The sequence below is a fragment of the Carettochelys insculpta genome, chromosome 1 (assembly GCF_033958435.1).
Source record: "Carettochelys insculpta isolate YL-2023 chromosome 1, ASM3395843v1, whole genome shotgun sequence".
Classification (NCBI taxonomy): domain Eukaryota; kingdom Metazoa; phylum Chordata; order Testudines; family Carettochelyidae; genus Carettochelys; species Carettochelys insculpta.
Genome location: NC_134137.1, coordinates 310,313,765 through 310,338,874, shown reverse-complemented (window position 1 = coordinate 310,338,874; position 25,110 = coordinate 310,313,765). Strand labels below are relative to the sequence as shown.

At 42.4% G+C, this 25,110-nt stretch overlaps 1 protein-coding gene across 1 annotated transcript in view; it reads left to right on the top strand.

Moving 5' to 3' along the window:
- LGR5 (leucine rich repeat containing G protein-coupled receptor 5) overlaps positions 1 to 14,512 on the top strand; it is a 120,846-nt gene extending 106,334 nt beyond the window's left edge. The window contains exons 14-18 of the mRNA XM_074984036.1: positions 964 to 1,035; positions 3,912 to 4,037; positions 9,587 to 9,732; positions 11,067 to 11,150; positions 13,327 to 14,512. Of these exons, the coding sequence (XP_074840137.1) occupies positions 964 to 1,035; positions 3,912 to 4,037; positions 9,587 to 9,732; positions 11,067 to 11,150; positions 13,327 to 14,417 (1,519 nt within the window). The 3' untranslated portion in view covers positions 14,418 to 14,512. The remainder of the gene's footprint in view (positions 1 to 963; positions 1,036 to 3,911; positions 4,038 to 9,586; positions 9,733 to 11,066; positions 11,151 to 13,326) is intronic.
- The last annotated feature ends 10,598 nt before the right edge of the window (positions 14,513 to 25,110 follow it).

The window sequence follows — 25,110 nt, the reverse complement described above, 5'->3', positions numbered from 1 at the left end:
CTACCACATTTAAAACATTGGGGCTATGTCTACACTAGTCCCCCCCCCTTCAAAAGAGGGATGCTAATGAGACATTTTGGGATATGCTAATTCATTGCAGCACCTCATTAGCATAATGGTGGCTGTGGCACTTCAAAAGTGCCGCTTTCAATCGCGTGCATCTCATCTACACGGGGTCCTTTTCGAAAGGACCCTGCACATTTCAAAATCCTCTTATTTCTATAACCAAATAGTAATAAGCTAAATAAGCTATAACCTGTAGGAATAGGAATAAGGGAATTTCGAGATTTGCAGGGTCCTTTCGAAAAGGGCCCCGTGTAGAAGAGCTGTGCATGATCAACAGCAGCACTTTCGAAGTGCCATGGCTGCCATTATGCTAATATTCATGGCAGTGCATCATTAGCATATCCCAAAGTGTCTCATTAGCATCCCGCTTTCGAAAAGGAGGGCTAATGTAGACATAGCCTGTGAAAGACTTTTTTCTGTAAGATACACATGATCTCAATAAATATAGTGGCCTATTGAAAGCATTTGGATGTAACTACAGGTTGAATCTTTTTCATCCAGCACCCTTGGGATCTGATCAGTGCCGGACAAGAGAATTTGCCAGACTATGGGATGTCGCTATTGTTTAGCAGCATTACCAACACTTCCACTGCTTACTGGGCTCTCAGAAGACATTTAGGTGTAAATTACAGCTATATAATAGCACAGAACACTGAGAGCCAGGACTGGTGGCTGTAAACAAACTTTATGGAACCACGGGAAACTTGGCCACACCATAAGTGGTCGTCTGACTAACTAAAATCATGGCAGATTATGGATGTTTCCAGACAAGAAAGTTCCAGGTTAGAGAGGTTCAGCCTGCAGTACCTTTTTGATATTTAAGCAGCCTAATCAAGCACCTGAAATCTTCCAAACACTTTCAGTGGGTAGGTAATTCTCCATTCACTTTTCTTGTAGGGATTTAGCTTGGAACAAAATTGCAGTTATTCACCCCAATGCATTCTCTTCTTTACCGTCCCTCATCAAATTGTGAGTATTTACTCATGTGGGGTGGAGGTTCATATTTTTTGTTGCAAAATCATTCAGTGTTTAATAATTTGGGAGCTTGGTCAGCAGAAATTCTGTGTTTAAAGATATTGACTGTGACTCTATGTCTCATCATACTAGATTTTTGCTTCTTCACATTTTCCCATTCCCATAACTGTACAGGAAATAACTTCCACTTATGACTATATCTGAAAACTATCAACCCCTCCTGATGCTGGGTGTCTGGAGTACATGGGAATGTCCTGCTTTTCTTTTTGTCAGCATGTTAGTGGTTTGCCCTTTTTTGCTGAGAACAGCAGCATTTTCAGGTCTTTATGGAATATTTGCAGCATCAAGAATAAGGAATTTTAATTACAATTAGACAACAGGACATTGTCTTACTAGTTTTTCCTTGTTTCAGCAATACTAATGTTATGCAAAAGCCCTGTTTTGTAGTCCTTGCTCACAACTAGTTCCAAGTTTTCATTAATGTTCACCTGCCTCCCACTGCAACTGGAAAACCTTTTTAGGAGAACCCCAATAGCAATGGGTAGCTGGGGAAGTGCTGATAATATGGTCACACTGCCCAAGAGCTGGGGTGATTGGTGCCACAGGGGTCAGAGTACTTACACCTATGTAAGGCTGCCTTGTGGTTTTTCCAGGACACAGTGATTTAACAGGACATTCCCTACCCCTCCCCATCTTTTTCTGTGGGTGGGAAAAGCTTGCTGTCTTTACAGAAAGACAAGTTTCTGGAAGGAGAATCCCACATGTATCTGTTTTGTCAGCAATTAAGTATTTCCTTGCAGGATAGAGTGAGGCCTGACAAATGGATTGGGAATCCCACCCTGTAATTTTAGCCAATACATTGCCAAACAATCAGATGGGGATGTAGAAAAATATTCTTTAACACAGTCAGTTGGAGGCCCAATAGTAGCAGAGGACTTGGACCAAAATCCCAACGCTGTGGAAATCACTGAAAATTTTGCCATTGACTTGACTAGTACCAGGATGTCACTCTTGATGTTTAATTGCATTGCTGTTGACATCTACCATACTGCTAAACGTGTACCTAGTACTTGCTTATGAGCCACATGGATGGCAACAATTACACTTAACCTCAAATGTAGCAGCAGCAGGAATTACAAGTGCTTCTGCCTCTCTCCCCGATTACTGCCTGTTGGCCAAATTAAAAAATACAGGGTATTTGTGAGGGTATGAATAAGGCTGGGGGAGAAATCAAAAGAAAAAAGAAAATCTGCTACAATGCTGGGAAGGGCTGTCACAGCCTCTCCCCCAGCTACTCACCCTCATACAGTCACACTCCCATTCCCTCCCTCACCCATAGTCAACACTGCCAACTCCAGTCATCCCCCTTCAGTTCAGCTTTAAACCCATCCTCCACCCTTGCCTTGGCTTGTCTTTAGGCCATGTCTACATTACCCAGAAGATTGACCCATTCAGGGTCGATCTCCCAGGTTCGATTTCATGCACCTGGTAAGGACATGCAAAATCAAACTCTCAGGGGTCAGCAGTCGACCCGAGTACTCCTCACTGTTGCAAGGAGTAAGGGAGGCTGGTAGGAGAAACTCTCCCATCAACCTTCCTCACTGAGGATGGCCAGGTAAGTTGCTTCTAGCTACACAATTGCCATAGCTAGAATTACGTATCTGCAATCGACTTACCTGTCTGATGTAGACCAAGCCTCAGACTCATAGATGCATACACCCCAATTTCCTTCTCACTTGGCTCCATTGTACCCTGTAAGCTCCGTGCTTGGGCGGCTGCCCAGGAGAGATTCAGGTGCTGTCTAGCTGATTAGCAGAGCCCCCACAGCCATCCACAGTGGGCAGCCTGTGTTTCTCTTAATCTTGCACATCCGCACATGCCTTGGAGCACATAGCAATGTGGATAGAAAAAATTAGAGGGAACACTGCTGAGCTTCCATTCCACTCAGTGTCTCTCAAAACCTATCTGTACCTACGGCTAGATCTCAAGAAGCAGGGGCAGAGGTAGCAGGGACAGACTGGGGCTGGTACAGGTGCAGAAAGCCACAGAACTTCCCTCCCTGAGAATAACATAAAGTAGCTGTGGAAGTCCATACAAAGATGGCTCCTTTCTGTAGCCTAAAGCCTTCCCAACAGCCATCCCACCACAGGCCATCAGGGTACTACAACCACTAAGTCCTCCAGCCACACCAAGAGTTTCTAGGTACCAGCCAGCACTGCACCGTGCAGTAGCATTATTACATGGCTGTACTACCCAGTGTCTGTAGCAGAGCTTCCAGACAGCATCTTTCATGTGACAATAGTAAATAATCACAGATCTACTTTCTAACACAGAACCAGGCCCTATTATAAGAAGGGGGCTGAAGTTCACACTCTCTGCTTCATTTGGAGCTTCTGCTCAGATTCGCCCATGGCTTGGCTTGCCACTTTAGCATTAAAGAGAAAGTAATGTGTTCTCACAAACCTTAATAACCAGCCGGTCCTGCTCAGAGGGGTTAAAAAAAGTTCCCTCCAGTCCTAGCTGGGAACTGGCTCTCACTTGGTAATGTACAGTTTCAGAGAACAGTCAATTCATTTTAAATTGATTACCTGGTCTTTAAAACTGGTGCCATGAGCACACAGTCAGGTCTTGGTAATAATTAACTCACCGGGGTACTGCTAAGCAAAATGTTGCTATGATCCGGCCACATTTTCCTTTGGGAAAAGGGGTGTTTATTGGTGAAAGATGCTGCAGATCTTCTCTGCTGACAGGGCAGCGGGGAAGGGCTATTTAGTTTAATAATCTTTGGGGAGGTTAAATAAATGTATTAAAGAAACATTTCTGGTGCTGAAAAGCCCCGTGTAACTTGATTTTTATGTGCTATTATGCAGGGATCTGTCATCCAACCTTTTGTCCTCTTTTCCTGTGACTGGGCTACATGGTTTAACTCATTTAAAATTAACAGGAAATCATGACCTACAAAGTTTGATATCATCTGAAAATTTTCCAGAACTCAAGTGAGTATGTCATTTAGACTAATAGGGTACATTTGTGTTCCTGTGCAATAGAAGGTGTGTCACTGTGTAATGTACATTGCTTCATACTAGAAGGCTTTGATCTTCAGTATTAAAACAAAAACAAATATGATAAAATATGATAGACTGTTTTTATTGCACTCACTTTTAACTGAAGGAACTACAATGGGCTTTGAAATATTAACCCCAGTAGCTGTTAAGTGTGATGCACATCTGCTTCCTGGTGATACATTTCAAAAGCTGTTAAAATGATACTACTAGCAGTTTAATGTTCGTCTTCATCTGACTCTGGTTGCATAACTCCCCTTAAATGTAGGTACCAAGGCGAAAATATGCTCTTTAATGTACCAAAATACTTGACAATACTCATTTAAAGCAGAAAGAAACAGTTTTCTCTCACATCTTTTGGCCAAATGCTAAAGTCCAAATAAGTCTTGTTATATTCATCCCCTTAATTCTGAGTGAATGTTTTTGACTGCATACTGTGTGATAAAGAAAAGAAGTGATTTTCAGTGATTATTCACAGCTCTGCCAATCAGAGGAGGACCTTGGATAAGCCACATACAACCTGATCCTGTATCTTTTGAAGTTAGTGGGAATTTTGCTGTTGAGTTTATTTTGATTAGGATTGGGCCTTCACCCATTCTGCACCTCAGTTTATGCATCCATAATAATTATGATATACACCACAGAGACCCAGGGATGTTGTAAGCCATTGGCCCAACCTTGTACACCTGCTTAACTTTACTACCATGGGTACTCATATTTGGGACCACTCAAAGACTTAAGTTATAAAGTTACGCATATGTATAAATATAGGCCAGATTGGGATCTAACTGCATCATGTTCTTCAAGTTCTTTGACATCCTCAGATGAAAAGTTCTAAATATAAATTATTATTATTATCAGCTGTTAATATTTGCAATACAGAGTCCCATTTCTGCTTTGATGAAATGATTGACTAGCATGTCACCACTATATTCACCTCTTAAGCTGTTCATCCTACAGGAGGGGGCTGTCCTGGAAAGTTGGGACGCTGGGAAGGATTTAGGGGTTATAGGGAATGAGCAGATCAAAATGAGCTTCCAGCATGGTGCTCTATTAAAAGGGGCTAATATGGCCCTTGGATATATAAACAGAGGAGAAGCGAGTACCTCTGTATATGGCACTGGTGAAACTGATACTAGAATACTGTATACAGTTCTGGTGTCCATAGCTTACAAATTGTTTACAAATTGAAGGCTGATCAGAAGAGAAACACAAGAATAACTCGAGGGCTGGAGAAAATGCCTTATGCTGGGAGACTTGAAGAGCTCAGTCTCTTCAGTTTCTCCAACAAAAAATCAGATATGACTTGATTACACAAAAGCTTATTATGTAGTCTTTAAGGTGCTACAGGACTGCTTTTTGTGCTGTGAAGATACGAACATGGCTACCTCTCTATAACTTGATTACAGTGTATAAATGAAGAAATATGGGATGCTACATGTTTTTTTAACCTAAGGGAGAAAGGCTTAACAAGAATGAATGGCTAGGGGCTGAAACCAGAGAGATTCAAATTTGAAATATCTCCATTTTATCAGTGAGGTTAGTTCAACTATTGGAATAAACCACCAGGGGAAATGACTGATTCCTCATCTCCTGAAGTCTTCAAATCAAGACTGTCTTTCTGAAAGCTATGCTGTAGTCAAACACAAGTTATGAAGCTTAATACAGGAGTAACTGGGTGAGATTTTCTGCTCTATATTAAATAGATAGTGAGAGTAGATGATCTAATGGTCCCTTCTGGTTGAAAATCCTTTGAAGCCATAAAATGATGCTGAGGGGTCTCAATATTCATTAGACAGGGTTGCACCTTGCAGGAATATTCTCAGCTCCGCAGAGGTGCTCAACATCTTGGGCTACATCTACACTAGGATATAAATTTGATTTTATTAAATTCAATTGTATAAGGTCGGGTTTTATGAATTCGATATTGATTATCCTCACATCCCCACAGTCGAGTTAGTGCTGCCACACTGAAATGCCAAACATCGACTGTTGCAGAAGTGCATTGTGGGAACCTATCCCACAGTCCCCGCAGCCCCAAAGCATTTTGGGTGCTTGGGCTGGCGCAGTGTGGGAGACAAATACCCTTGCAAGTGCTTGTGGATATGTGCTGTCATCTTCCCACATCACATTACCCTCATTCCCCTCCCTTGGAAAGCAAACAAACATTTTTTCAGAAGGAAAGGGGGAAAAGTAGAGAATCCCAGGTGAAAGAAAACCAAATAGGCTGGCTTCAGAAGGTGGCTGAACCACATAAACTGGTTGCTCAGCAGCTTTTCCCCCACAGAAAGAACACCTTTAGGTATGGCTTTTGCCTGATCAGCCAACTAGTGCACCAGGCAGGGGACTGTCTTCACAATTTATTTTTCCAGTTCACTAACCTTGACCATCTCCCAGCTTGTAATGTCAAAAGCTAGAGTTCTCCGTGCAGGACTCTCTGCTACTTAATCCACTCAGACAGAGAAAAAGAGGCTTAATGTGGGGCATAGTCCCGGTAAGCAAAATAGGCCTTGTACACAAATTCTACCTAAAGTTGTAAATTTTTAAGAATAAAATAGTTTATTTTGACAGGTAAAATTTCATCTTCACCCAGTTTTTTATCAGTGTAATCTTCAAACAGCAGCTAAATCCCAAAGGTATAAAAGAGCTGTTCTTCTTTAGGTAGCACTCAGTCATTCTCCTTTCAGGTAAAAGGAAGTGGGTGCAGGTGTTTGCTGTGAAGCATAAAATTCAATCCTGGCTGTGAGGTGATGTGCTTCAATTCCAACTCTTAAGTTAGCTTCGCATTTTTGAGTTTTCCTTGAATTTTTTAGACTGTTTTTGCAAGAAGATGCTGAGAAAGAGATTCCTGTGTGAATAGAACATGATGTCTACCAGCTCTGGAGAAACTGACCCTTGCTACGTCACAAAGTATTTTTGGATCTACTAAGTGATTATCTGGCTATATATTTTTTTCAGTTGCTTAATGGACAGGATTTTCCATTTACTGAAGGATGATCTTCATTTTTATGAGATTAAGTAATCTAAACCCATTGAAAGTCTAGAAAATAGGGTCTCGTTTAGGTTTGTCAAAGGAATTCTTGGAAGAACTACAAAGGGAATAAGAAACAGACACCATGCCATTTTAAAAGTGGTAACTGAGAAGGTTGAGGCACCTGGCCATATAATCTAGAAATAATGGAGCATTTCCATTCATGAGACCTCCCCCTCAAATGGCCATCAAAGGGGCAGGAATCCAGAAATAGCTGAAGACTTCTCACCACCGAGCCTATAAAGGAAGTGTCCTAATCAGCTAATGAGTCCATTACTATTAGTCAGCGGAGCTGACAAACTTATCTGATCTTTTCTGAAATGGGCACAACCTCTTCCAAAGCTGTACAAAGTCAGAAGAGTCACTAAAGAAAAAGCAGATGTGACTCGATTACAGTGTGTAAGTGAAGAAAATATGGGAGACTACAGGGCAAAAGGATGGACTCTTTATTTTATGTATCTGGTTTTTGTCAACTGAGGGACATTTCCTGGCTGACTCAATCATGTTGCATCTTTTTAAAGTGCATTAGGTGACAGATTGCTAGTTCAGTGTTCCTGTAAGCCGAGCACTTGGGCAGCCACCCAGGAGAGATTCAGGTGCTGCCCAGATGATGAGCAGAGTGCCCACAGCCACCCACGGTGGGCAGCCATGTGTTCCTGTGGGTGGTGCACATCCACTTAGGCGTTGGTGCAGATAACAAAAATTATTCCACCCAGGGAATGGAAAAACTAGAGGGACCACTGTGAGTGAGTGGAAGAGTGTGTGTCTGCGCATGCATGAGCCTCACAGAGGTATGCATGGTTAAAACCCAGAGTTTAGTTCAGGACAGCCCCTAACATTTAATGACTACTTTGACTTGGTGATCTTGCTTTTTTAAAAGATCACACATACTTGGAAATTTTCAAGGGCTTGAGATTTTATGTTTACCTCCTACAAAATCACTATCTTCACATAAACTTGTCAGTTAAAACTTTATTATCCTGAACTTTATAGGCGTATTTAATAATGGGGACAGGCATATGGATTGCTGTTGCTTCCACCTAACTGCAGAAAATTGAACAAGTAGCTCATTATTCAGCATTTAAATTGTAATTTAAACATTTGCTTTAGCTTTGGGTATGGTTTCTTACCCCCTTTTTGTCAAGCCTTCAGCTATAGTGCAAATTTAGCTCTGACTGGCATAAGGCCCTATGATTTGGACTGATGGCTTTATAAATAGCCGCCTCCCCAGACTTCTGCTCCGAGTTTATATATGAATTGTTTGCTCTATTGAGGCTTGTTTGATTAATCTAATAAGAAGAGTTACCTGATAAATTTGACATGAACCCATTTTATTTCCATTTAGGTTACATTAGAGTCATTTTTAGTGATGTGTTTTTGTTATTTTTAGTTATTAATTTTTGGGAGTTAACTAACAGTTACAACTGGAAAACTATGTTGGATCAAATATTCACTGGAGGTAACAGTGTACCTAGAGATAATCCATCTACTTGTAGACCATACTGTATAAGAACCCACAGTTTTTGTCAACTCATTTTGTAATTCGCCTTTATAATATCTGAACAAAATAGAATTCATTATATGCAAGAGACCTGGAATTTTTACCGTAGTATAAAGAGTGGAAACCCATTGAGTAGAACCTGGTGAAGTTTCAGGAATACCTGGGTAGTGAAAGGTATTATGAATGGCAGTGCCCCTGGATAGTATACAGATGTGCTCCTGATAACTAAGGTAGAAAGACTGTTTCTGTTTTAACAACCTATTTTCATGTATTCTTAACTTTCCAAATTATTAAATAGTCAGTTTAGAGTTTTCCATTCTAGGTATCTGCCCGAGGATGTACCCCCATCAGCTATTTTATGGTGGGGATGTGAAAGTTCGAATCTGGATACAGAACTTCCTCTTAACTTTCCCCAAATGTGTAAGGGTTATTCACTGAAATACAGGTTTTGCCTGTTATGCAGATGGGCTTCAGGTAGAACATAGGAATCTTTCTGTCTCACTGAAAGAAAAATAAAACTAAGAAATTGCCTGGGGAAAATTCATTAATTTAAGAATTAAACTCACTAAAAGTCAGGAAATTGAAATATGATTCTGACAGAAACATTCAGTCAACTGCATTGCATACCTGCTGTATTTAATGAACAGCTTAATATATTACTAAATATGTTGTGCAATCTCCATAACAAAGTATATAAAATATCTACAATGTGTCTGAATTAAAAATGGATCCGTTTACATTTTGTGTTTTTTGTAATTTTAACTGTGCGCCCAAATTCTACATTAGCAAGGGCTTTTTTAAAAAAATGTATGACTATATTCACTTTCAATTTCAATTATTTAATCTAGTTCATTTTCCTCTATATTAAAATTAGTGATGAGGTATAATACTTTCAAGTAATGTAATGAGTGTAACTGCTTTCTTTTTTTTTTTTTTTTTCCCCATGTACAGGCTCATAGAAATGCCTTATGCTTACCAGTGCTGTGCATTTGGAGCGTGTGAAAGCCACTACAAAATCTCCAGCCAGTGGGGCAAAGATGAGAACAGCAGTGTCGATGATTTTCATAAGAAAGATCCTGGAATGTTACACATTCATGGTAATGTCAGTCTTTGTCTTTGGAACTTAGTTTAAGACCCAGGCTGCCTCCTTTAACTCAATGGGAATTTTGTTACTGAATTTCATGGCAGTGAAATGTAGCTCTCAAAATGCAAATAAGAGTTTATTTACAACATTCTTTCCAAGGGAAACTAGCAAAATGGATCTTCACATTGGATGCGAAAATCATCCTCTTAACTCAAAGCATGTGACAAAGTACTGGCCTGTCATTCTATGCAATAAATATCCTGCAATTTCAACGGGAGATGTTTCAAAGGTTTGCTGTCACAAGTTGCTGCTGGTCTTAACACTAGCAACGTGCACTCTGGGCGAGCAGTCACTGTTTATAGGAGCAGTACATGCCTGGGAGAGAGACAGGGTTGCCTGCTTTCCAGTCTCATGAAACCGAGCATCTTTGTCCTGCCCCCTTGCCCAACCCCCTCTTTGAGTCTCCTCCACTTCTCTGAGACCCTGCCCCTCATTTGCTCCACCTACCTTCCCTCTATTGCTTGCTTTCCCTCACCTTCACTCACTTGCTCATTTTCACTGGACTGGGGCGAGGGTGGGGGTATAGTAGTGGGTAAGGGCTCCAATTGAGGACACAGGCTCCAGAGTAGGGCCAGAAATTAAGGGTTCAGGATGCAGGAGGGTGAGAGCGCCTCCTGGGGGTGCAGGCTGTGTGATAGTCTGGAAGGAGGGTTTCAGGAGCAGGCAGGGGCTCTAGGCTGGACCTGAGGTCTTTGGAGTGCAGGGTGTGGGTTCCCAGAAGGAATTTGGATGTGGGAGAGGCTAACAACTTGGGCAGGAGCTTCAGCTATGCGTGTGGTCTCTGGGGTAGTGCCAGGCATGGTGGGTTTGTGGTGTGGGAGAAGGCTCGGGGCTGGGGGTTGGCATGCAGGAGGAGTGCAGGCACTGTGATGGAATTGTGGATGAGGGTCATATCCAATACAACCATTTTTCACCTAAGCCTCAGAGATTAGGGCCAGCAAGGACTGCAAATGACAAGAATGGAGCCAGAACCTGGCACGATATGGTACATGTTGGGGTGATCACAACAAACACAAAACCCAGGGTTATTTGTCAGTGAATTGGCACGCCCCTGGAGATGGTATTTTAACACTCTTCTAGGCAGTCCTTATAGTGCAAGTTAGTTCAGAGTAAGTCTTTTCAAAGGAGTGGTGCTTTGATCTATCTCACCACAAGAAATTCAAAATCAAATAGGCCTACATCTGCAAGAGCAGAATAATGAAACTTACCACAGCCATTTCCCTATATTCACACTGAGGAATCTGCCATAAAACCAGAGTCTAAAGTCTCAGGGATTTTCCCCCACAGATGAACGTGACTTTGAGGATTTTCTGCTTGACTTTGAAGAAGATTTGAAAGCCCATCATTCAGTGCAGTGCTCACCCTCGCCAGGTATGGAACTGCCAGAAGATAAGGGGGAACCTCCTCACGTTTCCCTTGTTGTCTGAAACAAAGAATGGCTAAGCTCTCCCTAGAAATAACTTCAGAGCCATTTCTATGAAATTGTATTTTGCAACAATTTTGGTGGTACAGAATTGTATTAGCCCACAATATAGGATTGGAACCTATGAATCTGTGTTTTTAACTACAGTTACAGTGTCTCTACTATACATTGGATCCTGTGGCTATTTAAACCAGTGACGGGCAACTAGTGGCCCATCCGAGTAATCTGATTGCAGGCCGCAAAGCATTTTGCTCATGTTGACTGTCCACAGTTCCCAGTATCCACATTTCGCCATTTCTAGCCAATGGGAGCTATGGAGGTGGCACTTGCAGTGAAGGGACTGCAGGGACATGCTGGCCCCTGCTTCCCACAGCTCCCAGTGGCCAGGAATGGCAAACCACAGCCAATGGGAGTGGCAGAGGATGGTGTCTGTGGAGAGCTAATGTCAGCAAAATGTCTGGCCACTCATAGTCAAATTACGCTGATGGGTGCATGTGGTCCATGGGCCACAGTTTGTACATCACTGGTTTATACCAAGAGTTTCTCTCTGTATCCTCAGATAGGTGTTATTTCTTCCTTGGGTATAACAGATATGTGACCTCAAGCCATTAGTTTCAGCGTCCGTCAAGAAAAAGCTGGAATAATTCCAGTGAAGCCAGTTGCGTTACTCCAGTTTATGCTACTGTAATAGTAACAGAGAGGTAGCCGTGTTAGTCTATATTCTAACAAAGCAAAACAGCAGTCATGTAGCACTTTAAAGGCTAACAAAATGATTTACTAGCTGATGAGCTTCCGTGGGACAGACCCACTTCTTCAGATCTATATAATTTCCAGTCGAGACCCAAATACATATTACAGAGGTCCAAAAAATTGCAATAAAAACTGACAAATCAAATACATGAACTGAAGGAGGGAGGTGAGGTGTGAGGGATGTTAAGTGTCTTGCCTGAGATCATTACAAACATCAAGGAACGCAAGCAGTCTTCGTAATGCATGAGATAGTGTTGTCTTTGTTCATACCAAATGTTAATGTGTCAAATTTGAATATGAAGCCCAGTTCACAGATCTCCCGGTGTAGTTTGTTTTTAAAGTCTCTTTGTTGTAGGACACATATTCTCAGGTCTTTAACAGAACAGCCCACACCATTGAAATGCTCACTGACTGGCTTATATGTATTGAGATTCCTGATGTCTGCTCTGTGTCCATTCATTCTTTGACAAAGTGTTTGCCCAGTTTGTCCAATGTACATTATAGAGGGGCATTGCTGGAACATAATGGCATATATAATATTGTAGTTGAGGAACATGAAAATGAGCCCCGATCTTATAATTAACGTGGTTAGGTCCAGTGATGGTATCGCCAAAGTAAATATGTGGACAAAGTTGGCAATGGGGTTTGTTGCAAGGAGAAGTTGTAGGATTAATATTACTGTAATAAGGCACCATGAGCCAATATCTGGGTCAGAGGCAAATACCACTTTTACTGCCCTGAGGAAACATATTCTACCAAATGATTTTCCAGTGTTAGCAGTGGTTCTCTAGAACAGGGTTTTCTTGTAGACAGAAGGAGAGACTGAAAAAACCAGCATGATCCCACTTTCGCTGAATGCTTCCTTTGCTGTAAGGAAAAAAGTAGGTATTTCCTGGAAAGTCTCTTCCTGCTCCAGTGCCTGCACCCCCTACCCCCAGTGTATCTGGCCATGTGCACAGTTTACCTCTACATATTATGCCAAGCATGGCTCCTCTCAGAGCACCCAGTTCACTGGGAGACACGTAGTCCTAGTCAGCGTCATGGCTCCCACACCTGAGAGCTGGAAGTTGGCTCTTCAAATGAGGAAATGAGGAGAAAAATAAAAGCAAAAAAAATTGAGAAGAAAAAAAAATACACTGAGAAAACAGAACCCAGGGGCTAGAGATGGAGAGTGGGCATTTAAAAAGACAGAGTGGTACCTGTTGTGGGTCATGATGGACAGGGAGAGAATCTTTTTTGTGAGGCACTAAGAAAAGGTTGGAAGCCCTTGCGTAGCTGTGTGCTGGAGGAGGTAAATGAAGAGACATGAAAATGTTGCAAATGAATCCTTCACTCTTTCATATTTTGTTTTCTCTGTTCTGCTTATCTTTGCAGGCCCCTTCAAGCCATGTGACCATCTGTTTGGTAGCTGGGTAATCAGAATTGGAGTGTGGACCATAGTGGGTTTGGCATTTGTTTGCAACACGCTGTTAACAGCGACAGTCTTCAGATCAGCACTGTATATTTCCTCTATAAAACTTTTAATTGGGCTGATAGCCATTGTAAACATGCTAATGGGTCTGTCCAGTGGTGTACTGGCCAGCATGGATGCATTAACCTTTGGCAGCTTTGCTCAGTATGGCGCATGGTGGGAAAGCGGAGTTGGTTGCCAAGTCACTGGCCTTCTGTCCATTTTTGCCTCAGAGACTTCCATCTTCCTCCTGACCTTGGCAGCACTCGAACGGGGGTTCTCTGTGAAGTATGCTACAAAATTTGAAACAAAATCCTCTCTCACTAGCGTGAAAGTAGCCATTTTCTTTTGCTTTATGTTGGCACTGATAATTGCAATAATACCACTTCTCAGTGAGAGTAAATATGGGGTGTCTCCGCTCTGTTTACCTTTGCCATTTGGGGAACCCAGCTCGATGGGTTTCATGGTAGCATTGGTCTTACTGAACTCGCTGTGCTTTCTGGTGATGACTGTTGCCTATACAAAACTGTACTGTAGTTTAGAGAAGGGGGGGCTAGACACTATTTGGGACTGTTCTACAATCAAGCACATAGCATTGTTGCTTTTTACTAATTGCATTCTCTATTGCCCTGTGGCCTTCTTATCTTTTTCCTCCTTACTAAACCTCACTTTTATTAGTCCGGAAGTGATTAAATCCATACTTCTCGTGATTGTCCCACTGCCCGCATGTCTAAACCCACTTCTTTATATGCTTTTTAATCCACATTTTAAGGAAGATCTAGGAAGTCTCAGAAAGCAAACTTTGTTATGGAGCAGATCAAAACATATAAGTCTGATCTCTGTTAATTCAGAAGATGCAGAGAAACAGTCATGTGACTCAACACAAGCCCTGGTAACCTTTGCAAGTGCCAGCATATCGTATGACATACCTGCCAGCAGCTCGCTAATGCCATCATCTTATCAAATGACAGAAAGCTGTAATCTTTCATCAGTAGCATTTGTTCCATGTCGCTAGTTTCAGGGGCAAAAGCAAAAGTATGAATGTTTACAAATGTTTCAGTCCCAAATGTAAGAGTTGGTGTGTGTACATGTGCTGGAGCATGGGGTCAAAGGTGCTCTTGATTACTGTTACACGCATGCAAAAATTATTAATTAAGAAAACAAGCAACAGGCTGAAATCCCTGTCAGCCTGTTTAAACATCTCAAAGCCAGTCTTGTTTGGGATGAAGAGGAAGCCTGAAAGCTGCTAATCTATATGCAGTAGGCTTGGTTGTTCTCTTAGATGCCAGTCAGAAAAGGCATCTGACACTCAAGAAAAAAAACTAGTATATTGTAGAGCTACATTTTCATGGAGGCTTCACCATTGTTTTAATTAATTGATCTTATTGGGTTACAGAATTAAAATGGTAAGAAGAGATTGCTCCCAAGGTGAAATTGGTCAAATTCCCTCAGTGTTTTTCTAATGTTTGCTGGACCAGGAGAGGTTCCCTGCCTCCAGCTCCACAGGCCACAGCCCCTCCCCACTGAGGGCTTTGCTGCCAGCTCCGGCCAGCCACCCTGCTTTGGGCCTGGCTGGGCAGCTGGCCCTGGCTGGGCTTGCAGGATGCCAGCCCCCACCACTGCCAGACCCAGCTCTGCTGCCACAGACTCCAGACCCAGACCAGCTGCTGCCTGCCAGCTCTCCAGCCAGTGGACTTTCAGCCCTGGACCAGAGAGTCCCAGTTCAAGGAAGTACAACCTCTATTCAAGCATTTTCCAGGCTTAGAAAGCACATAACCAATCCCCTGAAGTCCAGGAAAGTTTATGGAAAATAGTTTATCAAACCAACTTGATATCATTTTTAATAAGTTCACAAGTTTGGTTGATAAAGACAATGGTCTTGACATACTATACTTACTCTCATAAGGCATTTGATTTTGTGCGACATATTTTGATTGTGAAACTAGAACCATACAAAAATCCATTGCCAAAAGGGTTAATGCTGTCTTTGGATGTATAAAGAAGGGACTGTCCAGGAGGAGTAGAAAGCTCTTCCTACCTCTGTACTGCCACTGTTGTGATCACTACTGCAATATTGTGTCCAGTTCAAAAAGGGTTGAAAATCTATTAAGGGTTGTGGTGGAGTCTCCATCCATGGAACTAAGATTGAAAGATGCGCTGCAAGAGATGGTTGAGTTAAATTACAGGTATTGGACTTGAAGCAGGATTCAGAATTCAGAAAGTTTTGTGACTTGTGCTACACAGGTCAGACTAGATGATCACAGTGGAGCCTTCTGGTCTTAAGTTCTGTGAATCATGATGACATCCTTGCTGCATCAAGGCCTATGAAATGGTGTATCTCACAACCATCACAAAAACAACAGGAGTCCTGTGGCACCTTACAGACTAAGATTTATTTGGACATCAGCTTTTGTGGGTAAATCCATTTCATCAAAATCATCACAATTGGAGAGGAAAGCCCCCTGATACTTTCCCCTCTCGACTTTAAAGAGTCCCAGACAATGGGCTCCCATTATTTACTTTTGAGACTAGCACTTACTTTGACTACAATATGTTTGGGGGTTCTTTCAATCTCATTTTCTCATAGATGTCACTGTTCCTTTCATGAGCAGATTAAACAGGACATTGCTGTGCATTTTTAAAAGTTCCCTCACCAGGAATTTTTAATGGTCCAGTACCTGCTTCTTAGTTTAAAGGCCACTTCACTCTCCGGGTGCATAAAACTGTATTTGGACACCACCACCTAGTTCAGATGAGTCCAAATAAGTAAGACGATCAATTACAAATGGTCTCTGGTTTTCATGTGTTACATATGTCATTCTCTGGCACCCAAAGGATGGATTTTCACAATGAAAATCTGCTGTCAGCTGTTGACATGCCTAGAAATGCCAGTGTGAATTGAGAAAAAAAATCTTTTAGTTTTGAAGTTACAGATGGCATCAGTTCACTTTGGCTGACATATGCATCCTGGAAAAAAAAATGAACAAATGCAGAAATTATGTCTGGTATAGCCGGCTGCGTGGTTATCTTAATCCTCTATCTGTTGTGGCTTTTGAAGCAGTACAGCATACAGCTGGAGAATGATTCCTGAAACCAATTTGGATTAACGAGAGTATAAGTCAACCACTGCACAATACTTATTATCATGTTTATTTAGCTTTATTTTAACTGAGGTCCATCTGTGCTGCACTGTTAAATGTCACTAAAATTTCTCTTTGGCTGGCTATATTTTAAAAAGTTTGTAAAATGATTTGAGAAGCAAAATAATGTTATAATTCAAAAGACTCGCTAAAGGAAATTGTAGAACTTGCAGAACCTCCAAAACAAAAGGCTACACTATGGGTCTTTTATTTTTATAAGTGATTTCTGAAATACTTTGATCAGATATTTTAACTTGAAATGGTTAAAATTCTCTTTTAAATAAAATTTGTAAATATAGAACTGTATTTATTGCTACAGTAAAATACAGCCACACTAAAGGGCATGAGAATAAGCCATGTACAGTTTCATACAGATATTTGCTATATTTTCTATTTTCTGCTCATATATTTTACTAAATTGACCATCTGTATATATTATATGTAAATATGTAGCAATTGTAAATAGATTATGTACTTTCTTTTCTATCAGTGTTTCAGATATATGTAATTTGTAATAAAATTTGGCTAAACAGAAAAAAAATCATTTCATCAGACTCTGCCCTTGATCACCAAAATAAGATTTCGGAAGGAAAAATCTAGACCACAATAAAACTCACACAGCTGTCTCATGCTTTTGGGGCTGGGACTGCAGGGCTATACAAAACTACAGTGTAGACATACGCTTAGTTTCTAACCAGAACTTAAATTATAGATTTTTCCTACCCAATTAGTAGTCCAAGAGAGCCCCACAAATCTAGGAGGCTACGGCTACACTAGCGAGCTTTGCCAGCAAAACTCCGGTTTTGTTGGCAAAACTGGTAGAACTTCCACACACAAACTGTTTTTTGTCGATGAGTGTGTCAACAAGTCAGCACTTCTGCTGACAGCCTTCTGCCTCGCCTAGACGAGGAAGAATGCCTTTTGTCAACAGGGCGTCCAGGACAAGGGGCAGCCCTGTCTGCTGTGTTTCCAGGTGCCTGTTTTGTCAAGAGAGTGTCTGGGCAGTCTGGCCGCTCTGTTGACAGAGCAGAGCGCTCTTCCGATTGGCTTTTGTGTGCGGCCGCACTTGGTTGACAGAAGTTTTGTTGGGAAATGTCCCGACAGTGACTTTTCAACAGAGCTCTGTAGTGTAGACGTAGCTGAATGGTATTTTACTTCAATACAAACCCAACTTCTTTACCTCATAGTCTCTGTTATCCATCAGTCTGAAGCCACCAGCCCTTTGTTACCCTCCCTGTCTTACAGCTACAGTCTCCTCTCTGTTCTACAGCCCAAAGCTACTCTGTGCAACACACACACAGCCCCTATTTCAATAAAAACTGTAGGTTTGAGCAGCCCAGGTAACTGCAGGTGACAGGCTAGAGGCCTGAGTAAGAGGGAAATAGTGACAAAGAACCAGAGCCCCTTATAGACAGCAAGTCTGAATTCATTGCCAGGCTGTTTGTGAAGGACCCTGGAAGAAGTGCCGATGGTGGGGGGGACATGCTAGTGATTGGGAACAGTGTTTGGTAATTATTTATTATCATTATTTATTATTATTAGAAAATAGTTTAGTCACCCAAAACTTCACCTGCAGTCAGTCCAAAGCTCCACACATTCATATCAAGTTTTGCCAGATAGTTTTAACCAACCTTTGACCAAACAAAGGATACGTTTTGTTTTGACCCACAGATGGATTTTTTTTTTGTTTGTTTGTGTGTTTTTTAATTTCAGGCATTTGTCAAAAGTAAAGGCGGATTCACAAAATAGCTGGGGAGAAAAGGCAGTAGCAGAGACCTCCCTAATAACCATTAACCTAATGGTTGGATCACTCATCCTTAACACAATGTCTAGTCACCATCATAGCGGCAATTCATAGTCGTTTCAGTTAAAGCTGACCCATCATTTTTTTCAGCTTCTCAGTTCATCAAAATTTTGAGAAAACTGTTTTCAGTTCACTTCCAAATTATTATTTTTTCAGACCTGCCAGCAAATGTTTTTTAAAAAAATCCCATTTATTCACCAAATTCTAACTTGGAAGCACCACTACACAAAGTAGTTTTGTGCTCTTGGCTTCTCAGCCGTATTGACATTGGGCTGGTTTCTGGCTAGCATATGAAATAAAAGTTGAATACAGACAGCAGGAAGAGACTGACAAAGAGATGGAAAGAAGAAAGATTCGATAAAATAGAAGAGTGCAATGTCCCAAAAGAGACACAACGACAAGTGAGAAAATTAGGAAATTTGAGCATAGTCTGGCAGTCTCGCAACCCAAGCGTGAGGCAGCAGCAAAGATCAGATCTTAGAATTGCAGGTGCTAGAAATAAGTGATAGAAAAGTGAAAAGTGAGGCTAGTGTTGATAATGTCAATGGGTTCAGCCAGAAAAGCTAACAAAGACGTGAAGCTTGAGGAGGTAATATGAAGGCAGAGAATGAGGTTGCGGGGGGACGCTGGATCAGGAAGGAGTGGGCCACAAGGAAAAGAGAATTGTTTGAGGGAGATGAAAGCTGAGGGCATGATAAAGTGGACTGAGGTGGCAGAGCTCAGTGTATGAATCAAGGAGGGGGGCTTTGGGGGACAAGACATAGGTTGAAGCAGAGTTGTTCAGAGCATAAAAGACAGGCAGAGGGAGTTTGAATTTCATGTAGAAGAGTGGAAGGCAGGACAGTGATTTAGGAAGGGCATGAAAATGGTCCTCTCCACACATAAGGAAGAAAGTTTTAGTTACGTTGCATTAAGAAGATCTCTGTGAGAATCATGGAAGCTAGACAGGAGGGGAAGACAGCAGTAATTGAGGCAAGAAATACTAATACATGGGTCACAATTTAGCTGTTGGGCTACAAAAGAAGGGATGGATTTTGGAGATATTGCAAAGAGAAAAGAAGTGGGGATCAAATGAAAGCCTGGGAGAGGAGGAACATAAAAAAATAAACCACTGCCAGGGTTTCTGGGAGGATGGGGGTTGTTTCAGTTCTACTTTTGTTGGGCTACCATTTAGTGGTTCCAGTCACAGATCAGAGCCTCATTGTGCTAAACACTGTGTAAACCTGTCAGAAAGATGCCCTGTGCCCTGAAGAGTTTGAATTTAAATTCAGTAAAGGTACACTCATTTACTCCAGCTGAGCAGCTGGGCCAATATCTCTTCTAGCAGCCACCACCACCTGAGTTCTCTCTGCGATACACAGGTTCAAGGAACAAATCCTCCATTTTTGAGGTATGTCTCAAAAAGCAAATAACAGATGCCTCTCTAGCTCTATATTATCTAAACAAAGCTCAAGAATTTGATCCAAAGCTATAATAGCAATGATTGATACAGTCACGAGCTGCATTCGATTAACTCTCCTTTTAAAGTAACAGAGAGGTGATCGTGTTAGTCTGTACGGCAATAAAACAAAACAGCAGAAATGTGGCACTTTGAAGACTAACAAAATGATTTATTCAGTGATGAGCTTTCATGGCAGAGACCCACTTCTTCAGATCAAGAAATGGGTCTGTCCCATGAAAGCTCATTACTGAATAGATCATTTTGTTAAAGTGCTACATCTCTGCTGTTTCAGTCTCTTTTTAAAGGAGAAGGAAAATTTATCCATGTTAAAAAATTAACAAACTGGAAGCACTCCCATGTACCAACAGATGAAAGCATACATGAGGGAAAACACAGCTTCAACATCAAGAACCGCTTGTTCACATAATGAAAATCACAGTCGTCTGCTTCAGTGGCTCCAGAGACTGAGGCAACATGAGCACTTTTCCTCCATAAAACAGTTTGTTGTGGCACTGTCAAAATAATCTATGGCTCCAATCTTGGTCACAGGAAAAAACAACCATTAAAAGTATTCCTCTGGAGAGCTGGCCTGAAGCCGGAATTGCTAAAACATCTCGGTCACAAACTGAGAATCCACTTAACAACTCTGTGTAATCATTTCACAGGTGGCAACATTTTCCATTTGTCAAGCAAAACATATGCCTCGATTAACAAAAAAAAAAATGTCCATCTGTGAATATTAAAGAGTTCCACTAAGTAATCTGGACACATGTTCTGAGGAGCTTCTCCATCCAGTTCAGAAGTTCTCAAAACGTTAATAATTGGTATGTGAAGGAAGTTTCAGACGTCTCAGTTTTCCTTTGGAGTCAGAATTTAGCTGTAATTGTTGTTTTGACAGCTGCCTATAGAGTTTTAATTGGGTCCCCTGCATCTCAGCAGCCCTCTCAAGACCAGCCATAGTAAAAGTGTGCAGAGTTTTCATGTTATTCAATGATCTTTTTCTCCAGCAAAGAAGCGCTCCTGTCTACCTAACAGAATCACTCAAAGCGAATGGGGCGGTTTCCCCAATGAAACCAGAGGTTACCCTTACTCATGCTCTTGCTGTCATTAGCAATTCTGTGTTCTCAGCTTTGCAACAGGCTGACTCCTTCCTTCCACCATTTTTGCAAAAGGAAAGCAGAAAGTTTCAGAGGGGTGAGCAATCCTTGGGTTGGAATCCATCAGCTCAATGAAGAGGTGCGCAGCCAAAGGGGGCTTCCCCCACACTTCTCCATCAGTCTGCAGGGAAACGCATAAAGGGACAAAGGCTGAGCTAGCACTCGTCCTCTAGGGTAATGGTGAGAAAAATTCTGAGGGTATTTCTACATTGCATCTACGAGGTGCAATCCCAAGCATTAGTAGCTATACACACTCTAGCCATGATTGAGCTAGTGGACTAAAAATATCAGGCATGGTGGCACAGGATAGCTACCTGAGAACAATCGCACCTAAGACCTTCAGGGCATACTCAGCAAATGCCATGTTTTTAGGACACTAGCTCAATCACAACTAGTGCATGTACATCTGTCTAGTGCTAGAATTTATCCCTCCAGCTGTGTTGGAGGTGGACTTCTAAACCACAGCAGTCCCAGCCAAACAAAGGTGCTGGGGTAGATGTATACTTATTACCCAACAAGCCCACCCGCAGCTGACTTCAACATTTTGATCTATTTGCTTGTACCAGGCCCGGTGATCCTGCTGAAGACCTCAGGAACCTACCACACCCTGCCCTAGGAAAGAGCAGTAAAGATGAAGCCTCCAAGCTGCTTCGAAAAGCTACAGGGAAACAGCCAATCAGTGACCAGCAGGCTCATATGAAAAGAAGGGACTGTTCCGAGCAGTTCAATTGGTTACTGGAGCTGGATGAACAAGGATGGTCATTTTGGGTGGCTGTAGCGCTGGACAGATTAGTGCTGGTTGGCGTCAGGCTGCAATGGAGATGCTGAAGGCATGGTCCAGGAAAATGCAGTAGCAAATAGTTAAAGGGAAGCAACGAGGGGCTGCTACTTAAAGGTTACTTGATTAGGACCTGTAGATGGCGGGGGGGACCAGGCCCACCCACTATCAGTATAATTGCTCTGGCTACAATCCCAAGCAAAGGAATAGCTTGGAGATGGGCTGGCAACTCAGTAATTGTAGGACTTTGTTAAACAGTGCCCCAGCTGGAACACCAGGTGAAGAGTCTCTAGGAAAGAAACCCTCAGGGCACTGCTGCATATCAGAGCAGGGAACAACACTTGAGTGAGGACAGGAGGGGTATGAAAGCTGACCAGGAGGGGCAATAACTAGACTACTGAGCTAGGCCTTGTTGGACTGATTGAGGACCTGAACTTAAGGATGCTGCAACTGAAAGCACTGCCAAGGGGGGAATTCAGTCATAGGCTCCATTGGACCATCTACCACAGATGGGAGTCTGTGTAGTGCTTTTTGTTGGGGGCCGGCCTTGGGGTGGAGGGGTGCAGAGGGTTCACTTATGGACTATGTGTGTCACTTGACTGGAGATCTGCATCACTGAGGGACCTGCCAGATTAGGTTTACGGAACGTAGCAATACAGAGGAAGTGCAGCTACAGAGGCTTAGCCAGCTGGCAGGGGTGACTGTGTGAGGTGCGTGCCCTCTGTCACCCTGACAGGGAATTATCCTGTGTCTTAATAAACCCGCCAAGGGTTACATCTGTGGAAGGAATGGCTTTCTCATAGGGTGTGGAGACAGAGAGGTCACTAGGACCTTGCATATCAACGGGGGGCATAACTCTGTGTCGGTTTGGGTCTCTCAACAGCAATACTTTGGGACTGATTGGATTTGGGGAGACTCCCAGATACTTAATCAGAACTATCTAGGCCCCAGACTGTACGGACAGATAACTCACTATTAAATATTCTACAAAAGCACTGCCCACTGCAAACCATGAGGATAGCTGCAGAGTTGTGGGGACCGCTGATCCCCTGTGACTCTAATGTCTGAAATGTAATAAACCCACTATGTAATGTCACGGGGGGGAAAGGGATGTGTGCAAAGAGGAGGGCAAGCCAAATAATTTCCGTAACTAGGACAACTCTGCAGAAGATTCTGTTCTTTACCTCATATCTGTGCTACAGCTGGTAAGGAAACTGACAAGCTTAACACTTCAGTGAACAGTGCCGGGGTGGGCGGGGGAAGGCTAACTTTTTCATATGACTTTTTTCCTCCCATTTTTCAACCAGTTTTAATTTCAGCTCAAGTCTGTCTCCAAACTACTGATGGCAGAAAGGGTCAGGGTGCACAGAGTGCCCCAGAAATTATCATTCTATTATCTAGCATCTAGTCATGGACCAAGACCCCATTGAGCTTGGTGCAGATGGTCCCTGCTGCCAGAGAACTGAAGTGCTAACAACAGCAGATGAACACAGACAGGCTGATGGCATATAAGGAACCATTAATATTTGTACTGTGATAGTACCTGGAGCCCTCAGACTGGTCCATTGTCTAGTGCAGGGGTCAGCAACCTTTCCAAGGCAGGGTGCCAAAATTTGACCTTTTGACCACCATGTACCTTCCGAGTGCCAATGATACTTTTTAAAGTCACTAAGAGTTCTACTTACAACTGCTTCTTTAATAAATAACTAGAGATGCAGGGCTTTACTGTTTAGGTGATGGTTGGTAGCATTAGCTGGTCTTTTGTTAATTCACAGGAGACATGGCTTTGAGCAAGCTCCCAGCTGCATGGGGGAAGAGGAGCAGGGCTTAGCTCCCACTTCACATGCTGATGAAAATCGGCTCATGTGCCACTCTCGGAACCCGTTGCTGACCCCTGGTCTAGTGCTTATCAGAAAGGGCCAGTGATAATCCCTGCCCCAAAATATGGCTAAAACCAACAGGTCAAATCAGGGTAATGTGAAAAATCCCTGACACCAACTATCATACTTCAAACTTTGCCTTGAGGGTAAAGCTAGCAAATCTGAGCCCAAACCTATCTTCTAGCTTAAGGTTATAAGGAAACAAAAATAGGGCTATGTTAATGGCAATCAGTTACAACTTTAACAGAAGGATGCCCTTTCTTACACATACATCCGTAGATTCAAAAGCCAGGTGGCAACATTTTGAGCATCCAGTGTGACTTGTATAACCCAAGCCATGGCACTTCCCCAGACTAGTTTACACACCGTAATAACTTTCTTGCTAGCCAAAACATAAAGTAAAGGTGCTGTTGCCCCTTCTGACTGCAGCAGCTAGCCAACATTCAGGTCTTGCAGGTTGTTTCCATTAGGCAGAGAAATATTGAGTGAGTTGGTTATTTCTGTGCTCCAGTCCTGCTTGTTTAGGAAGAATGTACAAAGTCCTAGTCCCCTGAACACAAAAGGAACCAAACAATAAGAGACGGTGTCTTTGCTCACAGATTCAAGCTTCTTTTTACTAGTACTCTTCCCAAAAGCTCTCTTCTCCTTTCCCCACTCCCCATCACATTATGAGTGCTTCTTTGGCTGCTTCTATTGCTTTCTTGCTGCCTTCTTTATGAGATTCTGTGGTATTTCCGCCATTTCTCTCTCCCATACATAGGGCCATCCAACATTCTCCAGTCCTCTGCATTTGCACTCAACAAAATCCCTCTGCCTACATCGCTCAAATTCCTGACTAGACTTGCACATGCTCTGTGTTTTGGGGGTGGCATCTCTTGTTCCAGCTGTCTATTTCTTAAAGGAGCTTAATTGTCTTACACTTGTCTTCAATGGAGAGCAGCTGTTACACCCACAAGTGTCAACAGGGTTTCACCAAACCCCCAGTTCAATAGTATAAATGATATCTTTGATGGCTTGGCTATTAGAAGGGCCTTGCAACTTTCATGACCCTGAAATCTGGCCTCCCCATGAAATCTGGTCTTTTGTGTACTTTTACTCTATCCATTAGAACTAGGCAGTTGGAGAGCAGTGGCTGCAAGCCAGATACCCAGCTCTGAAGCACTGCTGCCACCAGCAGCAGCCCAGAAGTATGGATGGCATGGTACAGTAGCAGCAGTATTGCCACCCTTCTGCATTGCTGCTGGTGGTGGTGCTTCTTTCAGAGCTGGAGGCCTGGCAGCTTTCACACCTCTCTGGCCGCCCAACTCTGAAGGATGTGCAGAAGTAAGGATGGCAATATTATAGCTTCCCCAACATAGATTTGCAACAACTATTAGGTTGGCCTCCTCCCAGTCTGATAGAAGCTGAGTCTGGAAGACTTTATGTGTTTGTATTTTGCTGTGGAATTCTAGATTTTTTCAGTGCCATGCTGTGACATTTACAGAAATGAACCATGAATTTAGTAGGTC